General features: G+C 37.1%; 1 protein-coding gene across 2 annotated transcripts in view; it reads right to left on the reverse strand.

Annotated features, from left to right (window-relative positions):
* Window positions 1–2,814: 2,814 nt before the first annotated feature.
* The window catches only part of MAPK8 (mitogen-activated protein kinase 8), a 49,991-nt gene continuing 28,734 nt past the window's right edge, over window positions 2,815–24,071 (reverse strand). Inside the window, exons 3-12 of one of the 2 annotated variants that reach the window (XM_086616617.1) lie at window positions 22,611–22,740; window positions 21,281–21,339; window positions 21,018–21,156; window positions 15,267–15,432; window positions 10,413–10,484; window positions 8,189–8,371; window positions 7,240–7,364; window positions 6,205–6,268; window positions 4,187–4,264; window positions 2,815–3,143 (exon numbers count right to left, since the gene is read on the reverse strand). In XM_086616617.1, the coding sequence (XP_086472743.1) occupies window positions 2,998–3,143; window positions 4,187–4,264; window positions 6,205–6,268; window positions 7,240–7,364; window positions 8,189–8,371; window positions 10,413–10,484; window positions 15,267–15,432; window positions 21,018–21,156; window positions 21,281–21,339; window positions 22,611–22,740 (1,162 nt within the window). In that variant the 3' untranslated portion in view covers window positions 2,815–2,997. Of the gene's footprint in view, window positions 3,149–4,186; window positions 4,265–6,204; window positions 6,269–7,239; window positions 7,365–8,188; window positions 8,372–10,412; window positions 10,485–15,266; window positions 15,433–21,017; window positions 21,157–21,280; window positions 21,340–22,610; window positions 22,741–24,071 lie in introns of both variants that reach the window. The other variant, XM_086616618.1, reaches the window with a different exon arrangement.

Raw genomic sequence — 24,071 nt, forward strand, 5'->3', positions numbered from 1 at the left:
CTACCAACTCCCAATGGATTGGAACAGCCCTAAAGTAAGACAGTTGCGTGCATTTTAGTGAAGCTTGTCAAGGCAAGATTTTGGAATCATAGACTAAAATAAAGCTTAATAATACTTTAAGAATAAAATTGTACAGTGTATTAGTGATCTAACAACAAGCTGAACTACAGCTACCCATTTGTTTGCTATCTGTGGCAGTTTATAATATCTATGAAATAATTTTATATTTCAACAAATAAAAAGGGAATTTAAGACTAGCATGTTGTTGTGACAATTTGGTGACTGAATCTGATTTTCTTGTCTTTGAAATTTGCCATCACTTTAATTTGCCCAAAATGCAAGCAACTGGAAATAAAAAAAAAAAAAAAAGGCAAAAAGATAGTGCCAAAAGTGAACTCTAGGTTCCCACAGGCAAAGCTCTGACCTTACTGGAATAACCCCTTTATACACAGCTCGCTCACACTGCAAGGGGCTGCAGGGAACAGTCCCAACCATCCATCAACTCTACCTTAGAAGCAGGAAAGCTCAATTCTCCTTACAGCTTATGAACGCAACGAAGTCACTATTGATAACACACTGTGGTAAAAGTCTCATAACTGTTTCACTCAATTTTAAAAGCAATATTTCTTTAGGACACTGGAAAGCAATAGCAAAAATGATTTTAAAGTTTCAAAATATTTCAGTCACCACTGCAATCCAGAGGGGTCCAAAATAAATTTAAAGAATTATATTTACCAAATTCTCTCCTTAACAGTACTTGCAGGCATAAGAAGTTGATTTTGTCACTCTTAACTTCATTAAACTGGGTTTACCAGAATATCATTTGACTCTATACAAGAATGGAGTACAGTTATGATCAAAAATTTTGGCTTAATTCACAGCTTAAACTTTGATAAAAAAATTACAAAATAGACTCTTCTGTTGGTCTCTGTTCAACTTGAGCAGATTTTTCTTTTTTTTTGTTCCAGTGCTAGATGAATCCAAACATGCCCTGCCTGTTTCTAAGGTAATATGCTATTTGGCAGGATCCTGTAAAAATAATTGCCTTAACAAATGTGGTTTAGAAAGGCAATTTTGAAATATTAGATACAAGTGAGGAAAGCAAAATTACACGCACACAGCACTTACCAGCAGTCTAGCCAGGCCAGGAAAACAACTGTGCAGGTTATGACTTTAGTCATCTTTGAGACATTACCATTCCTTGCAACCCTGTATGTTTTTTAAAAAGACATGTTAGATATCGAACGCGTTACTATCACTACTATTTTTCTGAAACTTACCGCAAAAGACAGATTTTCCTCTTTATCAGTTAGAGTTTCAGAAAGAAACCTATTGCACCCAACAAGCAGAAGTAACCACTCTGAAGAGCATCAGTCGTTCTGGATGACCTCTGAAGCCAGTTATATGATTTGCTTATGCTCTGCACCTGGCAAGACTTCTGTATTTTTTTCTGCTCATTTTTGTGAGCATTACTAATTTAAATTCCTCTTCACATTCTAATTCACTACACAAAGTATGCACCTACACAAGGCAATCAATTAGACAGTCTAGCTTCAGTAAAAATCTGCGTTTTCCAAAGGAATAAATTTTGAATGATTAACTCATACATAAACTTAAGTCAGTTGTACATAAATCATCTGTAAATATAAAATGTAAACAGTTAAAATACTTCTGTGAGGAGCAGCACCATTTTACATGACTATTTAGTAACTGTTCTATATATTTCAACATTTCTTGTTTAAAAAGTGTATTGAAACCTGGAGCTTCAGTGCTGAAAACTACTGAATATTTATGACTTGAAATGAACCATTATTAAGATTTCTGCTGCACTGGTCTCATGGTGAAATGAAAGAGATAAATATTAATTTATACAGCACTACTTCTCCCTCCTTTGGACGGCATATATTGCTCACTTAATGCATTAGCTACAGAAATCCTGAGGTTCTCCTACCCCTTCATGGTTTTTAGCAATCAGTTACTCTTGGTGGACAAAGAATAGCTGAGGTTTCGCCCCTACTGCATTCATGTCATTCCCTCTTCTACGCAAAAAACACTTGCCTTAGTAGACAAAACTAGCAAGAAACAAAACTCCCAAGAATCACGTATTACATGGAAGTATAGCTACAGCATATTCGTTTTCCTTCTTGGCAGTCTAGACATCCTGGATACACTTCGGTTTTTGTGTACAAAAACAGGCTACAAGCTAGAAGTAAACAGTTTATTTGCATTGCAATGTATTATTCATGAAGTATCCTCGTGTTTTATGGTGATCACAAGATTTGGCATGCCACAACTCTGCAGAAAACGTCACATTACTTCCTTAGGCAAGATATTTCTGCAGCTTTGAAGATATGCTTTGCTTTCTTAAGTTCATAAAGCCATTCGGATGAGGTTACTCTGCAAAGGATTGCATACTGTATCTCTAAATAAATTCACTAATTGTTGCTTTTGCTGAAGTGGCATAGGCAAGTGGCCAAAATAAAAGAGGATGTTGTTCACTGCCAGCACCACAGTAGCATGCCCAAAACTACAGCTGGCTGCACTGAATTCTCTCCCCCCTCCACCTGGACACAGACGTATGACCAAGCATAAAACTCTGAAGGATATCATGAACAAAACATCTGGAATAAATTCTAATTAAAAAATTGAAAACCTATAAAATCTTAAATAATTCATTATATGGTAATGACCACAACATTAATATGTGCTTTGATAAAACAAATCTTACAAATTCCGTAAAAAAGATCAGCAGCATAATAGTAAAGCAAATATGCAGATTTTAAAACCACAATAAAAATTATCAGGTTTAATATTTTACAGTTAATTACAGCAAAAAAAGTGGCTGCTTTTAACACAACTTACAGTTTAAAATTACAGCACTTTATGATGAATTCTACGATTATTTTTGAAAAAACACTCAAAAATACCACCAAATTTTAAAGGTGCCCTATTAATGACTAAAAGGACCCCCCTCCCACCCCCCAAAAGACCAAGTAGTCATCTACAGCAACCCAGAGGTCCAGCTGAGGTTTCTAGACTGCTGTCTGTATCGGAGGCCAATGTTGGATCTGTTGACATTGAAGACACATCATTGACAGATGACGATGAAGATGGATGTTGAGAGCCATTGATCATTGCTGCACCTGTGCTATGAGAAACAAAACAGCAAATCAGTTGCAGATACAGTTGCACGGTTCAGTACTTGCATTAGTCTGTCTCTTCCTAATAACCATTACTCTCCCTATTCCATCAAGTTTGAAGACGTGTCTCAATCCATTTTCCAAGTAAATGAAAACCACTAGTCGTTAAAATGGGGCTTGATGAACAGTATGTCAAGAATCACAGAACTCACATGGCACAATACCTGTCAAATTACAATAAAATGCTAATGGGTGAAGGTTAAAAATCACAAACATAGATAATACTGCATAAAGCCAGAGCTAAAATACCCTACTAAATGTTGAGACCCACAGCTAGAATATATCTACATATTTAGATAAAGAAAGAAGGGGCCTGTTTTTTTCCATCAGATCTTCTCCTTCAGGCTGCGAAATAGCTGGTGTTCAGCCACACTGTATACATTCCATCTCAGATACACAGGGATTTTTCAGAGTCTGGACTAGAGTGAACTCTGAGCAGAGTCAGCAGTAGCTGTCCAACTCTTGCCATCACACTTCAACAGTGCAAATGGAGTCCTATCAACAGTCAGTCAATGGTCACATGTTGCTCCAAAATCCAGCAACAGTTTCTGAAAGTGCTCTGTAATTTTCCTTACTGTTTAGAGGGCATATTCAAGGCAGACAACCTAGAAATCCTGTTTTGTTACTTAATAGTTGTAAGTAGTGGTTATATCTTTATTTGAAACTGCACCAGCTGCAAGTTACACATCTAACCAGATTACGGCAACAGAGTACTAGTACAGACCAAGATGCTTCTTGAGAACGGAAATGAATGAAGCATCAGGTACATGGGGACACTAATAGAGGAATTAGAGATTAATAAAAAGAGATGTCACCTCCACACACTCCATTCAAATAAATAATATCTCAAAGAGAATTCAGGAGGTTATTGGTCATTTAAGAGCCATAGTTTTGAGTTAGGTTACTCTTGGATGACTTGAACAGCTTTATTCCCTCCAGACCTACAACTCAATGCAGCTTTCTACTGTGCTTTTATTGTAACCAACCTAAAGGGGCTGGTTGTCCACGTATAACCCCATTCTTGGTTCTCTCCTCCAGGTCCATGACTTCCTTGTATATCAGCTCTGAAAATGAAGGGAAGGCAAAAAATAAGTTTGCAAACCCAAGACTGGATTGATAATATATCTCCCATTAAAATGTACATTTAAATTTCACAGGTTTATTACTATTCAGAATTAAGTTTTGAACAACAGGCTGTAGAGGCTACAGAACAACTGGCAAGCGATATAAAAATGTACAATTATTTTCTCTTGGAGCTACAATGGCCTACCACTCTCAAGAACACACTGACATTGCTCTAAGACTTTTGTCCACGCTTCTTGGAGACCTAAGGTTAAACCAAGAATTAACAACCACTCAGTTTTTATCCATGGCTTCTTTGGTACAGATTAACTCAATCAGCAGTCTTCAAAGGAACAGGCAGGAACAAGCCCAAACAGCACTGCTATCCTTCCATCACACATCTACCACTAAATTTCCTCAGCAACAACATCTAAACGTCCAGATCACCATGAAATGGAATACAACATTGGCAGATAAGTAGCCACTCCAAATGAAAGAAGCAACTTTATCTTCCCGTTACAGAAGTTCCTCATCCTTAAACAGGTTAGAAGTGCTTGTAACATGGATAATGTAACATACACCCTGTGTACTGGCCAGAAGGTTTCTAGGCTAATGGCAGCTTATTACACAGAGAAGACTTCAGCTGTGAACCTACAGAAGTAACAACAGAAGACAAGGACTAAAAAGGTTAAACGCAACTCCTAAGAACTGACTGTCAGAATACTACTTCTTATCTGTCACTGGCAAACTAGTGCAATGTACAAACAGTTTGAAAAAAAAAGTATTTAAGAATTATAATTTCAAGGGCTTTGAAAGTCTGAAAAGTTAACGCTCTTGCTTGAAATACCCTCAGCACATCTGCTTCAAAAGGGAAATAACTTTGCTTGGAAGGAGGATGGTAAGAGAATTTCCACATTTCTCCTTATCTCTGCCTTTCCAATTAAAACTCAATTTCGAACAGAAAGTGACTTAGAAGTGTGGTAGTACTAGATTTTACAGACTTTTGTCCATTACCAGCCAAAACAATGAAACTGTCAAAACTGATTCATGAAACATTTTCCCTACTTTTCTTCCTCCGGGAATACAAAGGTTATACAGGTCTAATATCTGTTCCTAGACTTTTTCAGTGCTAAGTATTGGATTGCTCAATGCACTAAATTCTTGCTTAAATGCAACATTTATAGCCCGTGCAGCAATCTGGATCTGCATTTTTTCTTAGCACTAGGATCTCTGCAATAATACCACACCTTTCAGAAGTGATTTTAAAATGAAGCATGAGCTTCAGAAGCAACAAAGATGTTCCCCTTATGGTTTACCATTTTACACCTCATATATGACCAGGAAATATAGATACTAAACCAGCAGTGGACACTAAAGATCATGCTCTTGGAGGTACGAGCCTTATATCCCACTGTGATCTGTTCCACACCCCAACCCCAGCTGCTCTCTCAGGATCCCACAGGTGGTAACCATCAGCGTCTCACACACCAGCTGTAACCCCTCCATCTCGCCCATTACTAACACTCCTTACACCTGCTTCTTTCAAATCCTCTGCTTGATTTAAAAGCGTACATTTACTGCTAATATGCTCCTCCCTTGAAAACTAGTGCTTCTATTTCAGACTTACATTGCTTCAACTCCTGCATCTTTTTCAACCGTTTGTCCAGAATAGTTACTCTCTCTAAAAACGCTGCCTTATGTTTTTTGCAAAAGGTGACTGAAATGAGCAGGTCTTAAGCGCACTACAATGGTTCCACACCTTTGCAGGAATATTTTTAGTGTCCCAGCAATCAAGAGGTTGTGAAGCACTGATCTATACCCCGGCCATTCCAAGCAGTTTAAGTAAATACTAGTAGGTTGCTCAGAAGAACCTTAGTAACAGTAATCGTTGGGGCCCAGCCTACTCCCAAAAGCCTTATTATACTTAAAACACCCTTCTTACCTTTCCATTCTTCTATTGTGTGCTCCCTCTCATCTAACTGCTTATCTGGTATCTTTGGTGGAGGCTGAAAAACAAAACTAACTCATGATAAAGCAAATAAAAGGGATACGAAACCAGAATAAATAAAAAAATGAAAGTAAGCACTCAGAATATGACCCTCATTTAGAAGTACTGTATTTACATTGTCATATATTCTCTCATATTTGGCCTTGGCCTATTTTCTAGACATTGCTAGAAGTTTTAAAGTTGTTCTGATTAACAGATTTGCTTACATTACCGTAATAATTAAAATAGAAACTGAATAATCTGGTGAAAGAGCTCCTAAGTGCAGCAGTCTCCAGCCCAAGCAGCCCTTAACTTACTGTTAATGACTACATTTTCCCCCTAGCTATTATAGATCAGCAGAATTGTAATTGCACCATTTACATCAAGCATCTTTTTCTATTCTTAGTGGGCCATCAACAACAACCTTTCTTTTAAAAAATGACACTTTTCGCATAAGCTGAAATTGTCCTGAAACTAATTTTTTTAAGAAAAATTTTCAATTAATCCCTTTGTTCATTAGTATTAATAATTGAAAGCTCAGGATCTTGTACTCAGATTTTGCTGAAACGCTTGTTTTCTAGTTTAAGGGTACTATCAATTGCTACAATTAATGAAAATACTTCTGTCGCCCAGGAGCAAATACCTTAGAATCCTATCAAGGGCTATCAAACCACACTGAATCAACTGAAGCTAAATAAAACAGAACCCTACAAAAAAGATTTCAGATGCATTGCTTCACGTCCAGGAGATTATATGCAATTATACACGAACACACACACAGAGATGCAGCTACTTTAGTTTGCATCCTTTCATAATACTATTTCTAATAAACATGTCAATCGATACCAAGAAAAATGATTACACCTTAGTTAAGCTTCTAGTGAAATGTGCAGATCATGCAATAATCTTCTTTCAAGCAGTCATATCAAGCATCACAAGTTTGCTTTAGCACAGTACCTTCCTAATCAGAGACCTAGAACAAGAACTTACAGCTTCTGCCTCTGATGGATCATACCAAACATTGATGTACGGGTGCTGCAGGGCTTCATCCACAGAGATTCTTTTAGAAGCATCTATAACCAGCATTTTTGATAACAAGTCCCTTGCTTGACTTGCTGTAAAAGAATTTTCTATTAGATTAGTGTCATATATAGTGCATGCAATGCAGCATTTCAAACGTCATAAGGATAGAAGACCCAGAGTAAACAAATTTCAGTTTAATATCTATGCAACCCACACATAATTTGGGGTTTAGGAAAGCAGTACATTTGATTAGCAAAAAACCAAAAATTTAAGAGAATAACATAGGTGGGAAAGGGGTTGGCCATGCTTCACCATACATTTTCAGCGTTCACTGCCCCTTGGTGTGACATCCTTATGTGAAATGTAACTCAACTGGCAGCAAAGCCTTGTCTGGAATAGCAGTGGGCAAGCACCTAGTACCCCTCTCTTGCATTTTATGGGGAAAAAAAGTGTCACAAACTGTTAATCACAAAAAACGATGGTGAGTCTGTGACTCCACTAAGTAGATGACTTTTAGAACCAGTAAGTTATTTCAGTAACTACAGGATATCTATGTATTATGAATATAAAAACTTTATTTTCATCCCTAGATGAAGAAAATCTGCTCTTCCTACAGAACTTGTATTCCACCCTTCCCCAACTCTTCTCTAAATCATGTGATCATCTGTCAGTGAGAGGAATAGATATATTTACTTTTTTTGTTATCAGAGTATCTCCAGAATAGGAGCTGTTTCAGAGAAGATGAAAAAGTGGAGGTAAGCATACGCCAGCACGTTCATCCACTCCCATGATATAAATACTGTCATACTTCTTAGCGGGATGATTTTATAGCAAGTAAAACTAAGATACACTTCTGTTCAATATATCACAGCTTTAAAACTTTTAAAATATACAACACACAGAAGACAGACCTTACCTTTAAGCTTATTGTGTTCAGAGTCAGCTGGGAAAAGGACATCTGGAAAGAGCTTTTCAAAACTATATCCAGCATATTTAGGTCTGTTTTCCACATAAGTGCGGACTGTAGGCTGTAATTTCTTCATAAATTCAGGGCATGGTGTTCCTAGCTGCTCTATAACTTTATTCCATTGATCAATATCTAAGGTTATGCAGCTAAGAAAAACAGTGTTTCACTTTCAGCTAGCAAGTTATGTTAAAAACCACATGAAATGACCAACAGAGAGAAAATACAGAAAATTATAATAAATTATCAAGTTCATCATCCTTAATTAGGACTACCTTCTTAGACATAACAGTGACACAAACCAAGACTATGATAGAATAGTCAAGGTAACATGTATTTTACTCAAAATCATGACTAACTAGCAAAAGATATACTTCTGAGAAACAGAGAAATTTAGAAGACTCACAAAATGCATTAAACGAATTTAAATAAAGGCACTGTTCGGCTTTTGAAGAAGAACCCACTTCCTGATCTGAACGAATATTCACAGTAGTCAAGCTACTACACATCACTAAGGCACTTGTAAGAATTACCCCGTGTAGGTGCTTCACCCTTCATTCCCATCTGATACCTCAGCCCAGTCCTGGACTCTCCCAAGTTAGCAATCTCTCACTAATGACGTGCAACACTGAGCACCAGTGGGCACAGAAAGGACGAAATCTTGGCCAACAGATCAATGACAATTTTATCAGAGACTTGAATGCAGAAGTTAAAGAGTTTCAAGGACACATACGGAACATCCATCTTAACTGAAAAGTTTACACGTGTTAAAGGGGAGATTGACAAGTTCACGGCAGAAGAATTTAATACATGTTACTGAATAAATAATAAATAAAAAAAATAAAAATGAACATTTGGCTCAGGAATTCCTAGTTGCAGATGGACAGATATTGGGAGAGCGCTCAGGTATGATTTTATATATGCTTATCTCATTCATATATTCTCCCCAACATTTTCTTTTTGGTGACTGTCAAAGGCTGAATACTGGGCTCGCTAACCCTTCAGTCCGATGTGGCAGGCCCCCTCTTATGTTCTTACCTTTATATAAGGATTTCCAAGCTCTACAGTGCTTTAGAACAGGCCTTGGAAAAAAAAGTATTTACATTGTATGGCACTGAGCCTAAACTGAAAAGCCATGCTAGCAAACCAGATGCATAAAGCAAGGCATGGTGCAGCTCATGCAATGACAGAGCTGTGTGAAAGTAAGGATGCCCTGGATCTCCTTCTCCTCCTCCTTCCCTCCTTCTCCCTGTGCTTCAAAATCTTGATCATCCAGTCTTCACCTCTAAGTGGTACTATTTCAATTATTAAACAGTTAACTTGCAGCAAAAGCAGGAAAGACGTCTGATGGCATCTAAAAAACTGGAATGTAACTACTAGCAAAACAAATGACATGGCAAACTCTCATTCGATATCCACTAATTTTAGCAATGATCCAGAGGTTTCGGCTCTGTTTTCTTGGAGCACACCCTTTGTCTGAAGCATTGTTCACAGGACAGCTCGTACAGATACCACCAAGTCATTCATGGAATAGAAAGACAAAAGTGCCAGATATTTCTGAAAGCTGTTTTTGCAGGATCATTTCTGCATACAAAAATATAAAACTTCAAAGTGTAACTAATGAAACTGGTTAGGAATTTTTTGTAAACATTTCCTATAAAACAACTAAACAACTGCTAACACGCTTGGGTACTAAACAAGATTAATAAGTTACTACATAAAAATGATCTCCAAAGAAAAAAATCAATGCATATGAACCAGTAAAACATCACCTAAACAAACAAAAAAAAATCTGTCTTAAATGTGACAACATCCAAAAGCAATGGATAGACACTATATTAAATTGGAAAAAGAAAAAAGAGGAAAAAAGAAAAAAAAAAAGGAAAAAGGAAGAATAAGTCTGTTTGCCCAAGTGGTATTTTGTTTATCTTGCTTAGTATTGATCTATAAAGACAGTCATACACATTAATGCTCTGTTGTGGTTTTGCTTTAAATAGTATAACTCTAGACATTTTTGCAGCTTCCTGGAATCGAAATTATGACCTTGCAAATTGTACTTTGAAAAGGCAGTTTAAAACCGGTATTTTAAAAATTAGAACCACCTTAACCTGGAACTATATGGTCGCAGTATCTTTTGACCTTTTACAACTACGTCCTAGGCCAAAGGTAAGGATACGATCTGTACCAGGAAATAAAACACCACCTTTGATCATTTCTCCCATGATGCACCCAACTGACCAAATGTCAACTGAAAACAAAATGCAATGATATTAACATAAAAGATAGTTATTAAAATAAAGTGAATAAAAATATCTAGACACATACACACATGAAGTGACTATAAAAAGCGTGTGTAATGAAAATGAGTGAAGGTGAATGCTTGCTAACTACAGGACCAGCAGAGACTATGTCCTACTGCTAGGTGCAGCCTGAATATAAATGCAGTTCTTAGCAATTTTTTAAAGTGTATCACAAGAAAAATCCACGTTCGTTTAATAAAAAAAAAATTGTACAATATGCATTTTCATGACACAACATCAATAAAAAGGTTAATCACTTCCTAACTAATTCAACCTGCTGCAGCAGCACAAGGATACAGTCCCTTCCTGGAAAGAGGATTTTGTGGCAAACCATTTCGCCCATAATGCACCCCACAGACCATAAATCCACTATGTTTGTAGCACAAAAAGAAGGAAAAGCAAAGCAAATGGTCATTTAAAATTAAAAGATGCATAACATGACTGCATCCTATAGACTGCAGAGACAGCACAGGAAAAGAGCAAGTCTTTATATTAATCGATGAAAACACTTTAAAATACACCATATATAAGGATTAGCTTTTAACTGTCTCAAATACAAGGCAGAAAAACATCCTTTTGCTTAACGTAGTGCAAGAGCTAGAGCACAGAGAGAGAGAGAGACATGAATCAAGCAGAGTAAAGCCCTTCTCCAAGCTTCGAGGCTTGCAGAGCTACCTCTGCCAACAGACTAGATTGGAGAGCTGAAGATAAAACTTCATTTCTTGAAAGTAATTCCATTGTAGTTGTAGGAATAATTTTAAAAGTAGCAAAGTAAATTGACCTTTAAAAATACTGCGTATCTAAACAGTTTATAGGTTTAGGAGGAGATTTAATTGGTTATTGCATAGGAATTTGAATGTCATCACGTATTTCCTAAAATATTACCATGCATCTCTCTCTCTCTCTCTCTTTAAATAAAAAGCAAATGCAATCAGTAAAGATCACTTAGAATTTTAGAGGATCAGTTAATGACAATATTAGTATGCTCCTAAAAGATTTTCAGTTAAAATTATTTGTTTAAAAAAATATTTCTCCAGTTATGCTGAAATAACATCTTATACAAAAGAAAAACTAAAAAGCAATTTTTTTTAAAATGAAATACACATTTTCTACATTACCTTAAATAAATCACTCAAGACATACTGCAAGATGCACAAATTTACTTTTTACAGGTATGCCAATTTCTTTTGTGGTTGCTTTCAGAGATACTGTTAACTCTGTATGCAAGTTTTCTTGAAGTCATAATAATGAATTTGTATTATTGTTAATGCTTTTATGTCAAACATGACACTGGAATTTCGATTATGCAGATAAGAAGGAGATTTAAATGAGAACAACTGTATACTAAAAATCACATGTGAAAGTTCTGAAGGAGCTCAACAATATCAAACAATGTTGCTTCTTATCAAAAATATCCCTTCCCCCTTATTTAAAAGTTCCTCTAAAATAGTATCTAAATCATGGTAAGAGATCATAGTTGTACATATTAATAGGTCAAAATTAAGGGCCTGGTTCATTTAAAAAATGATTGTCTATCATTTATGATTAGTGGTGCTTTTTCTTTAAAAACTCTTTTCAAGTACTTAAGAAGAGTTCATGTTCTTTGGCTCAGAGACCAAACAATGCGAAGCCAAGTTTTGCATTTGACTTTTTAATAACATTCTGAATGTTGACTTTTTCACCTGCAAAATAATCTGCTACCATCACAAACCAAAATACACTCAAATCTACTGTAAATAGTTTGTGTCCGACATGATAAAAACAACACCCGTAATTGCATGGAGAAGTCTGAGAAGAGAAATAACGTACGTTGATGACTTTTCTTCATGCCTCAGAAGACAAATGACTTCAGAGGTGAAGAAAAACGTTACAAACAATTCCTTTGGTCACCCTACAAAACAAACTTGCAATGTTTGGGGTCTTTTGGTTTGCTGCTTTCATTAATGAAACAAAACCTGTCTAGTTATAGGTCTCTAACTATTTTATGAAGCTCGACTAACTTGTACGTACAGGACTGCTCCTGTGTATACTTTCCTATAGAAGACCTGAGTCAAATCTTTAAAAGGATTTTTCAAATCTGTAATAAGATCTATTGCTTGTTCTACAGATTGTATTTTATTCTTAAAAACCTTGTTTGAAGGGAACTCACTATTTTCTATGATTATGATTCTAACAGAAAAAAAGTCTATGTGAAAATGAAGTTCAAAACCAGAGCACATACTAGGAAACTTCAAAGTAGTACTTCCAGAGGGTTTGGGGTTTTCCTTGCTTTTTGGTGCTTCCTTCCTGATAATCATGCACATAACTGCACACAAATCTAAATACGTTAAGGTACACGTACACAAACAGTTTTTATGTCCTTCAATTCTGAATTTCTTGAGTCTGCAAGGCCTGGTTTCTTAACATAACATAACATACTCAGCTGTGCTTTACCTTTCAGTATCAAAACCTATGTAGAAATTTACTCTTATTATCAGTTTGTCTGAGATCTTTGGTAGTTTTAAAACAATTGAAGATTTCATACATGTCGTACCAAAAGAATACTACGCTGCAGCATGTATCTTGGTCATCAAAACATATATTGCAATCCTCCCACATCTTCTTTGAAGGCAAAGTTCAGCAGGGCACTGAAACAGCATAAAGCTGCCAGATGACCCTGGTCAATTAAACTAAATGTTAATGTTAACCATTAGTTAGCTGTCAATTTTCAGTATTTAAATTAAATAAGTTAACTTTTAATGTAACTATGGGTTTAAAGGGCTAAAATAGGCATCAATGCTAACCGGTGAGGATCCTGGACAGCCCATGATTCTTACTGCAAGTACATCCTTTATACCTGTCTCCCTCCCCTCTGCAGCCCTACCTCCCTGTCAGGGGAGCTCCACAGTGAGGAACTCATCAGGCAGGGATTGGGAAGAGTATCAGTTTATGTAAATAGCCTTTTAATAACAACAGTACATATGGAAATGCAGATTATCTTCTGACTCAGTTAGCCAACAGATTTCCTTTTAGATTCTCAACTCCATGACCGTGCATTTGGCTTTGGAAAAGACATGGTAGATTTTCATATGAAAGTAAATTTTTATTTATATTCTGCTGCACAATACAATTCATGCCTGCTTAAGGGACAGGATTGTCACTAGCATGGCAAGTTGCTCTAGAACACAATCTATTTAACTCCCATAATAACCTAAGCAATGTTTCACACTTTTGCTACTCAAAATTACTTAATATTTAAGAGAAAAATGTAAACTGGGCAAACTAAGTCATAAAATTTGTGACTTCAATTGCATCAATTTCTTCTCTACAGCAGCTGCATGACTCAGACTACAGCTTTTTGTTCTTTTATCATCTCTTAACTGGCCAATGTAAAGTCTTGGAGGGAAAAAAAAAAGAGACAAACTTAAATATACGCTTTCTACAAAACTTTAACAGACAAAAAAATAACTTTAAGCTTGCTCTGCTCAAACTCTGACTTTTAAAATACGGGGAAAATAGCCAACCATGGAGGACATTTGAAGGAATGTTCATCCTCTCATACACACTAATGATCCAAATAGAAATAAAACCCACAACCTTGCATGAGAGATCTATCCTCATTCCTTTGAGCTGGCTTCCTTCATTGTCAACACTGATAGAAGCTTTTCTTCTTGGCTTTTATAAATGACAACAAAATCAACTCTTTATGCACACAGCAGCTATCGTTTACACACAACCTGAAGTCACTTGCCATAATAGTATGCAGTTGCCAGGGAAGTTTGCAGACTATATTAAGAATCCTGAAAAGCAGAGCAAGTCCCAGTAACCTGAGGAGCCATGCACAACACCAAGTGAGCTGAACTGGCCACAGTGACAGCAGATCAATGAAGTGGCAGCAGAATTGGGGCCGCTGCAACAGAATTCCAGGAATGACACATTACTTAGTTTGGTTTCCTAAAGGATACTAGCTGCTTCATTCAGAAGATGCAATGTACTTGATTGTGTGTTTCCCTCAAATGCTATATCCTTTCCTTATTTTCTTGTAGAAGATATCGAGAGAAGGGCCACAGAACAAGTATAATGAGGAGGGAAATGTATGCAAGCAGAGGGACAAAGTAAACAAATTTCCTTGGAATTCGTCATGGACCTCAATCAATCTATGATGCTTCATGACGGTACTCTCTGCATTCTTATCTCAAGTATATAATGGAATTTTTCTTCAGTAACATTAATTAAGAATTTAGTGAGAGAAGTTTAAAGTAGCCTGGTTTTAATAAGAAGTAATGCCACAGTCAATAGTTTTAGCTTGTTTGTTCCTCAGTAGCCTTTAAGCTCCCTACATCCTGAAAGGCTCTACTGAATATAGTTATTTAAACATTAAATTTAGGACATATGTTTACTGATTAATTACAATTTACATCCTCATCAGGAATAAAGTCAGGTGAAGGTATATCAAGATACATACCACACATTAAGAAACATATTTCCATTTCTTCCTGGATAAAACTTAACCTACCAAGCAAGTTATTTAAATTTTTAAACAAACAAGGCCCTCAATTTCTTCTCCTATTAAATGCAAACATTTCTAATGGTTTGAGTTGAATAAACGAATTGTGTATCCAGAATCTGCATTTTGGTCACAAGACTAATTTATAAAATTTTTACAGCTTGAAAAAAAAACATTAACATGTAAAATGTGGTGTGCCAAACAAAAAATAAAGCTATGCCAAAGAAAGACTATATTTGCTGACCGTTTTCTTTGTATCCCATCCCTAGGATGACCTCTGGTGCTCTGTAGTAACGAGTCACTACATAAGGCGTCATCATAAAACTAGTTCCTGCAGTTCTGGCCAGTCCAAAGTCAAGAATCTTCAAAGTGCAGTCTGACTTTACTACTATATTACTGGGCTTTAAATCCTTTAAAAAGAAACATCATATATGACTGCTAAGACAAGCACAAAGTACTCGGTGGTTCACATTTTTAAAAGAAAATACTGCTAACATTGAACGCCACATATACAACTAAGTTATTGCTATAACTGCCGTTTCTTTTCCCCTTTCGTCAATTCATATGCATTCAGCAGACTACAGAATTAATTCCCTTATTGTGCTTGTAGATTTATACAGCAATTAAAGAGTGAAAATACGACCAGCGTTACAAGATATGTTAACAATGTCTGAAGTAAATTGAGGTTAGTAAGAAATGTTAGCTCTGAGGAAAGGCCTAGAAACCACTCACTGGAACAACAGTTACTACTATGAGGCAGAACACAAGTAACATGACAATTGCTGAAATCATTTGATGCAATAATCATCTTGATACACAAATTATTAAAACTATAACATGAATGTAAAAGGTTTTGTTGCTAGTTAAGGCTGCATTACCTCTTCTGAACCAATGCAGATGTTTCCTTGAACAGGAAGGAAATCCCCATGCTCACACAGATTCAATTTCACATTTAAGATTTGGGTTTATACTAGTTTTGGTGACCAAACCCAAAAGGGCACCATTGAAAAACTGCCAGAAATTAACACAATCATTGAACTGGAGTAGAAAATGCCCTGATAGAGCTTTAGATCATCTTAAGTCAGAAACCTGGTAATTGTATTCTCTTCACTCAATCTCTAAAACCACATTGACAATAGTGGCTTTACAACATCTATTTGTACAGGCACTATGCAGGCATACTCGGTCATTATCTCAGGAGAATCTTACACACATCTGAATGTCACAGAGCAAATATTACAAACAGAGTAGCTTCAGAATAACTTTGCCATCATAAAATCATTCATAGCACACAGGCCAACATAGATAAGGCTTGGATACTTTCTGCCTACGGTCTACAAAGATTAATAAGAGAAAAACCTGAGATGTGGCAGAGGATACCAGCATTTGAGCTGCAGGCATTTGATAAGTAGCCCTATCTTTCACTGTTTCATAATGACTTAAAAGCGGCTATCTGCAAGATATATGTAGTTTTCATTTATACTCATATGGCTTTCAGCATACTCCTAAATAGCTAAGAAAGCTGCATTAAGGACAGAAAAGAAACCACAAGAAAGAGTTTCAGAACAACAGAATTTTAATGGGTAATTAAAAGTCTTGCATACTTACATATTCACACGTGCACTTCCAAATCATACACACAAAGATTCTGCAGACGACTTTGGCTTAAAAGATTCTGAAATGCCACAAATGAATTCCAGTATTATAAGGCATTCCAGCTATTTAATATGCATGTTTCAGATTCTGCTAAAATCTTTTTTATTATCAGTTTTATTTTTGCACACTTCTGTTATCTGGAGGATGTTTATCACAGAATCCCAGGTGCACACTCATAGTATTAACTATACTGATCCTCCTCAAAGCCACAGGATTAACACTGAAAGCGTTAAGAGATCTTCCGTTTGCAAGAGAAAAATCACTACGAGAACAAAAAGCAAAAGCTTACTGTCCACCCTTAATTTCTGAACATCATGTGGCTGTCATGAATCCTACAAACACATTGTGATTTGGAACACAGAACTGTCCTTCAAAATGATGGAGGTGAGAGTTGGCTTACACTGCATCCAAATTCATGCAGAACCAAAACCTCATGTTTTAAATAAACAAGGACTCAAAAGCTCATTCCTATAAGAATGATCAAGTTAGGCTGTATAAATATATTCAGAACCTACAGTAGAAGATATCCCATCTAACCTTAAAAATGTAAAACGTCAGTGCCTAAAAATCAGAGCTTATTCATGGTTGCACCTCTATTAACCAGACAGGGAGAGAGGGGCATCTCTGGAGACTAATTCATGCTTCTAAGAGCTTTTCTCTTTCTAAAGAAATATTCGTGTGAAGGGCTTCCATAATTAGGTACCTTTGTTAAGTGCTCAAAATCAGGCAGAATACAATGTTTCAGAGCCTCCATGTAAAACTAATGAGACACTTTGTGTCATTCAGCAAGTCAGTGAGGCACAACTCTGCAACACTGATCATTCATCCTTCTCAGATTGAAATATAAATGAACACGTACTGCCACATTTGCTGGAAACTCCATCTCTGCAAAATATTTTGAACGCAGTAATGTTCATTTGACATAGCTGATGTAAAGCTATAGTCAAATCTTTACCAAGATCAAATCTTTATCCGCTGGTGTGGAAGCCAAGTATGGCCCCTACAACTTCTAGATAAAATTGTCTGAAACTCCTTGTGTTTGATCTCTGCCTTGTCCCATGCCGCTAGTTTGCTATTTAAAAAAACCCACACGCTTACTTCTACGGTGGGTAGTATCCAGTGCTACAGGCACATATACAGATTGTTGTCATTTCGGTCGTCCAGCAAGCTTTGTAAAAGTTACTGAGAACCCAGTTAAAAACCATGTGAAACTACAAACACCAAAAAAAGCTTCATGCTTCAGAGGGCACTGAAGTAGTGTACTAGATTCATAGCCAGAATGCTCCACCAGCAGTCACACTAGTGCAGACTAAGTTAAAGGAGCAACTAGTTTCAACAAAGTAATTGGCTTTAGACATTAAGGACAGTGGTGCTGAAAGTCCAGAAGAGCAGTATAAACAGTTACTAATGCAGCCACATGGTCTGTATGAAATATGTCCCTTATCAAGCCTGCAAAACTTGTCTTCTAAGGTTTTAACTTGTTCCATAGATAAAGGTGTAAAGAATCACAACCCTGTTTTAAGTATAAAGGCATAATACATAGCAGGTAAGTATCAGAATCATAGAATGGTTTGGGGTAGAAGGGACCTTAAAGATCATCTAGTTCCAACCTCCCTGCCATAGGCAGGGACATCTTCCCCTAGATCAGGTTGCTCAAAGCCTCATCCAGCCTGGCCTTGAACACTTCCAGGGATGGGGCATCCACAACTTCTCTGGGCAACCTGTTCCAGTGTTTTACCACTATCAACATAAAAAAATTCTTCCTCATATCTAATCGAAATCTACCTTTTTTCAGTTTAAATCCATTGCCCCTTGTCCTATCACTACACGCCCTTGTAAAAAGCTCCTCTCTAGCTTTCTTGTAGGCCCCCTTTAGGTATTGGAAGGCTGCTTTGAGATCTCTCCAGAGCCTTCTCTTCTCCAAGCTTCTCCAGCTCTCTCAGTTTAATGCAAGCATTTTGCATGAACACAATCATAGAATCATAGAATGGCATAGGCTGGAAGGCACCTTAGAGATCATCTAATCCAAACTCCCTGTCATGGGCAGGGACGCCTCTCAACTAGATGAGGCTACTCCCGTCCAGCCTGGCCTTGAACACCTGCAGGGAGGGGGCATCCACAACTTCTCTGGGCAATTTATTCCAAAGTCTTACCACCCTCGTACTGAAGAATTTCTTCCTAAGATCTAATCTAAATCTGTTCTCCTTCAACTTAAACCCATTTCCCCTTGTCCTATCAGTGGACACTCTTGTAAAAAGTCCCTCCCCAGCCTTCCTGTAGGTTCCCTTCAGGTATTGGAAGGCAGCTATTAGGTCCCCCCGAAGTCTTCTCTTTTCAAGGCTGAACAATCCCAGCTCCTGCAACCTGTCCTCATAGCAGAGGTGCTCTTCCAACAAAGTCTGAGAAGACGCTCTCAGATGGAAATCTACCATGAAGATATGAAAGTGAAATGTATCTGCCCATGTTCTTCGAAAGCATTCATACATACATATGTTACTATTTACATAGTATTTGTATCTATGGTCTTTTGGGAATAGATTATCCCTGTACTTTATATTACTGCACAATATAAAGCATTTCAAAGACTTCACCCATTTAAGGAATTCTCAAAGCTGTCTTTACTCCTGCCCAACAACTACACAAGTAGAAACTTCTTTTCTTTAAATGTACAAATGTTTCCATTTATCCATGACTTCTACAGGTTCAATGGTTTGATGCCTGCTTTATAGCCGTACAAACCATCATGGAAGCAAGTGAAGTTTTAGATGCTCCCTCTTGCCTGCGCTAAGATCCACAGAAAGGGACACTCTTATGTTACCTACTCCAGCACATACGTACAATAAGCAATTTTCCAAAAATAAAAAAGACCTAGGAAAACTCACTTGAATACCTAAGTACTAAAGAGACCAGAAAACGTGAAGCTGTGTACAAAACCGTTATTTCAATCCCGCAGGCACACGCACTAGGACACAAAGGGCTGCAAAATATCAGTCACAGGCTATATAATGCCACAACTGTGGTAAATGAAGTATCCTAGTTTTGCCTAGCATTCCAGAATAATGCAAGAAGCCCATCCGACCTGTCTCAATGCCCACATGCAGACTAAGAAGCACAGGGTGCAATGCCTGGTTGCAGGTGGTGCTTCTGCCTACCTTCCCTCACCCATCTCTTGCAAACACAGCAGTTCAGGGCAGACTGCACGCAATTCAACCTTCCCTCCCTGAGCTCTTCATGGGAATGAGGTAGCTGATGAGTACTAGAGCTAGCTGAGCAAAAGGAAGCAGCATTTGGACATTCGAACCATATTCTCTCTTCAAACAACTTCCCCAGTTCCCTTGAGGGAAAAACAGTACATCGAACGGTATTGTCGTAGTGTCAGATCCAATTTGCAGGCCACTCAACAGCCCAGTCACAATGAGGTTGGGCTACTGAAGTGGACAAGTATTATAATGTAGCAATTCCTGCAGTAGCACTCAGAATTGCCATTCGTGATTTATTTTGCCATGTACATCACCTGTGAGGAAGACTACATAGTTACAACTGAAAGTATTACACATGACTAATTATATCTCCTGCATCATTTAAAAAATGCAATCTTTTAAAACTCTCAAAAAATTACAGTGAAAAATGTAGCACTGTAGAAATACAAGATTACAATTTCCTGAATTAGCAGAGATTATACTTGCAAAGTTATAACTAGACAATCTCAATCTTTACACTACATACAAATATGATGTTCAACTTGAACAGGCAACCTTAAATTCACAATTTCTTGACTGGATTGCAACACAAACATCCCATTTAAAAAGCAGTAGTCAGTTTTGCCCATGGGCAGTCTGAGCGAATGCTTTGTGACACACGGGTCTATGAAAGTTCCACTTACAGGTCTTTATCATCATCTGTTTTCCTGGAGACTTCAGATATTTTATTCATTACTCTGCTAGTAAAAGAGCAGAAATAAAATGGGCAGTTCTTTCAAAACATGGGATTTCGGGTTTGGCTACCAAAGCAGTAAAGGCAGAGACACCTTCAGATATTCCTTCCTGCCATGACTACTAAAATAGAACATTATATAGAATCAGAGGAGGTAATGTAACTCACAGCAAAAATATTTACTCTGTGCAAATTATCATCAAATCATTCAAACATTCAAAAGATTCATTCCAGAATTACAGTAGAAAAAGCTAAGCCTGATGATTTCCCTTCGGCTTTCTCTCTCTGCCTATGAGACAAGCTAGGGATCACCCTTTGTGCTCCCATTTCTAATTTTTTTCTGTTTTTTACATAGTGAAGGCAAAACCAGGTGTAATGCAAAATATGCTCAGTTAAGTTCACTTACCCTATGTATAATTCCAGCTGAATGAAGATGTTTGATACCACACAGCATTTGGTAAAGAAGATAGGACATTCGTTCATGGTCTAGCTCCATCTGAATCACTTGGCAGAGATTTGCATCCATGAGCTCCATCACTATGTAGCTTATGAAGGAAAAAAAAAAAAAATTAAATAAAGCTGCCATTTTATTGTATTCCTTACCTTGTCCATCTTTCTGTGCGAGTATTTTTAAAATTAATTATCAGATTTAGTTCAAATCAGACTTACACGTCTTGAAATTCTTCCAGGGATTTTTGAGGTGTGAACACATTCAGTAGGCCGATTATCTGTAGGAAGGGGGAGAGGAAGTATAATTGCACCATAGCAATAGCAAAGTTGCAAAGTCAGCATTTCAAAACTGATACCCAGTATTCTGACGCAAATCTCCTGGTAAACACTCGAGTACAAGATGCTCAGTGGATCAACCAGGTATAACATGCTGTAATATGTGCCAATGATTTTAGTGGGGATTATTTTTCCTCCACAAATTACATAATCCAAGGACACTGTCTTCATCACAAGACAACATTCAAAGCTTAAAACCTAACGAAGTTAGTCGTCTTCCACCTCCTACCTTCAGTTTGGAGAGAACTGTTAAGTTTTTTATTGCATATGAGGAAAAATAAAATTAAAAACTGACAAAGACTACCTAAGAGATATCATTTTGCCATTGACAGAGATAAAGCAAGAAGTCCACCCAAAGAGCAAAATCAATTCTTGGAGCTGCTTTAGGACATTTCCCAGTTGCCAAGAACGGCTGTGATGTGCAGAAACAGGTCAAGCTGCTACTCATCAAGAGTCAGGCAGGTTTGCAATAGTTTATCATCATATAAATTATGCTATTAGGTAAAACTTCCTTCAGAGAATCCACATATAAATCATCTCTGCTTTACAAAAAACAAAAAATTTTCCCAAACAGCTTAAAGACAGAGTAACTCTTCTATGACTTTCTCCGTCCCTAGTAGCCAGGGGGAATGTCATCTTGCTGAAGGGGCATTAAGAGGAATGGTGAGGAAGACAGCACACAGCTGTCTCTGAAGGAAGAAAACGGCCGATACCAGCCTTCTGTAGTTCAATTTTGATAAATTTATCACTTATTCTCTCCCCATTTCTGTGACCTGGTCTACTCCAGAGCTTCTTAAGCATTGACAGTTCCTGTTGTCAGAAAACAAGATTCCTAACTCATTCATGCACCAGAAAAAAAAATATTATTAATAATTATTACAGTCTTTTTTCCTCTTATTTGTCTAGCAGAAGCAAAAGAAATAAGGATGCACTTAACTATTCACAGTATTATTTGCCAGCTGCCTGTAAGATGTAGCAATGTAACACTGAATCCCTTCGTGAATGCGAAGGGAGTATTGAAAGATTGGGCAGGTATTAAAACTAGCCAATAATAGCTCTTCTGAAAGATCCTTCTGTACTTATCACAGAGACACAGCTATGCAATGAAAATCATCTACAGAGGATGTCATTCTCTGAAGTCACTCGTAAGCCTTCTACAAAGAATAACCTTCTAGTTAATTCTTTAACATTTAAAGCAGGACACTGCACTTACGTTTTTGTGATTAACGCACTTCATAAGAACAAGCTCTCTATAGGCTCTTTTAGCATGTGTTTGGTTCTGAAATGGTCGGCTTAACTTCTTGATGGCAACATTTCGTTCAAGGATGGCATCGTAAGCTGCACTGTAATTAAAAATAACATTATTATATATCAGTGTCAAGGTCCTTTAAGCTGTGGCAGTTGTCACCCTTTTCAGATACCTTGTATCATGTCTGCAGAGAACCCAAATTTCCAGTATTATTCAGCTTTAGGGAGTGTAATAGCAAAGCGCTCCTATATGTTGCGCGATTCAAAATTTAGAAACGTTTCCCAGCTTTATAGTACTAACACATGACAATCTCCAGAAAAAACATGTGGGATCTCTGCTTCCTTAAATATCTCACTAAAGATATTGAGCTCTTGTCACTCATTGGCACTCAAGAACAGACCACCTAAAAAAGATCCAAACCACTTCAAACATAAAAAGCACATCAATTTCATGCAAGATCTTCACACTGTAAGGAAGGGAGGAGAGAGAAAAGTAGGTTATACAAAGGTCCCATGCTCGCACTTAAGGAGTTGCTTAATATCCTCAGTACACTGAGAACATCCATGTCAGGATAAAACAAAAAAAATCACATTAGGAAAGCCTTAACATCTTGATGTCACTGGCTCTTACTTAGTAAAAAGTGAGAATAACATTTTGTTTGCAGACTAATGCCAAGACTGTCATATGATTCAGTGACACAGGCTGTTTAACTGATGAAGACTGTTACTGGGGACAACTCCCATAAATATCACATTTCCAGGAAGGCATGGATTTTGTTTTCTGTAACAGGTAATACAACAGCTGACTACCATGCAGACTCAGGAAATGTTTATCAGTTACTAAAAAAGCCCCAGGAAGGAAAATACTGTTTTCTTGACTCTTATCAAGAATGGTACTCAAACATAATGAAGAATACCTGCCAGTAAACAGTCAGCATCTATTAAATCCAACTAACTATTTTAAAAGTGTGTTGTCTATGTAGTACGTAGGCTTGAATTATTATTATTTTTTTAAAATCATCAAAACCTCTAGTCACTATTGAAGAAACAAAAAATGAATAACATATACTGGTAACTTTCTTTGATTTACATTTTCCACTGTCTGCACTTTCCCCCCGCCTACTCCCAAGATAAGGAATATCTTATGAAAGAGTGGCAAAGAAGTGGCCAGGAAAAACTGCCAACATGGGACTCCTGTACCAGTATTTAAACTTCTTCATGCCTAGTACATAACAGTAGCCTTAGAGTCTGTTTCAGTATTAGATATGGTTGAGTCTTTAGGCCATCTGCTTAATATTCTTCCAAATCAAGTTGGATCACTTTAAAAAAAAAAAAAAAACCACACACAAAACCCACCCACAAAAAAAACCAACCACCACCAATAAAACCAACCGAAATCACAAGAGTTACACCCTATCTTCTCCCA

The sequence above is a fragment of the Tauraco erythrolophus genome, chromosome 9, assembly GCF_009769465.1.
Source record: "Tauraco erythrolophus isolate bTauEry1 chromosome 9, bTauEry1.pri, whole genome shotgun sequence".
NCBI lineage: Eukaryota > Metazoa > Chordata > Aves > Musophagiformes > Musophagidae > Tauraco > Tauraco erythrolophus.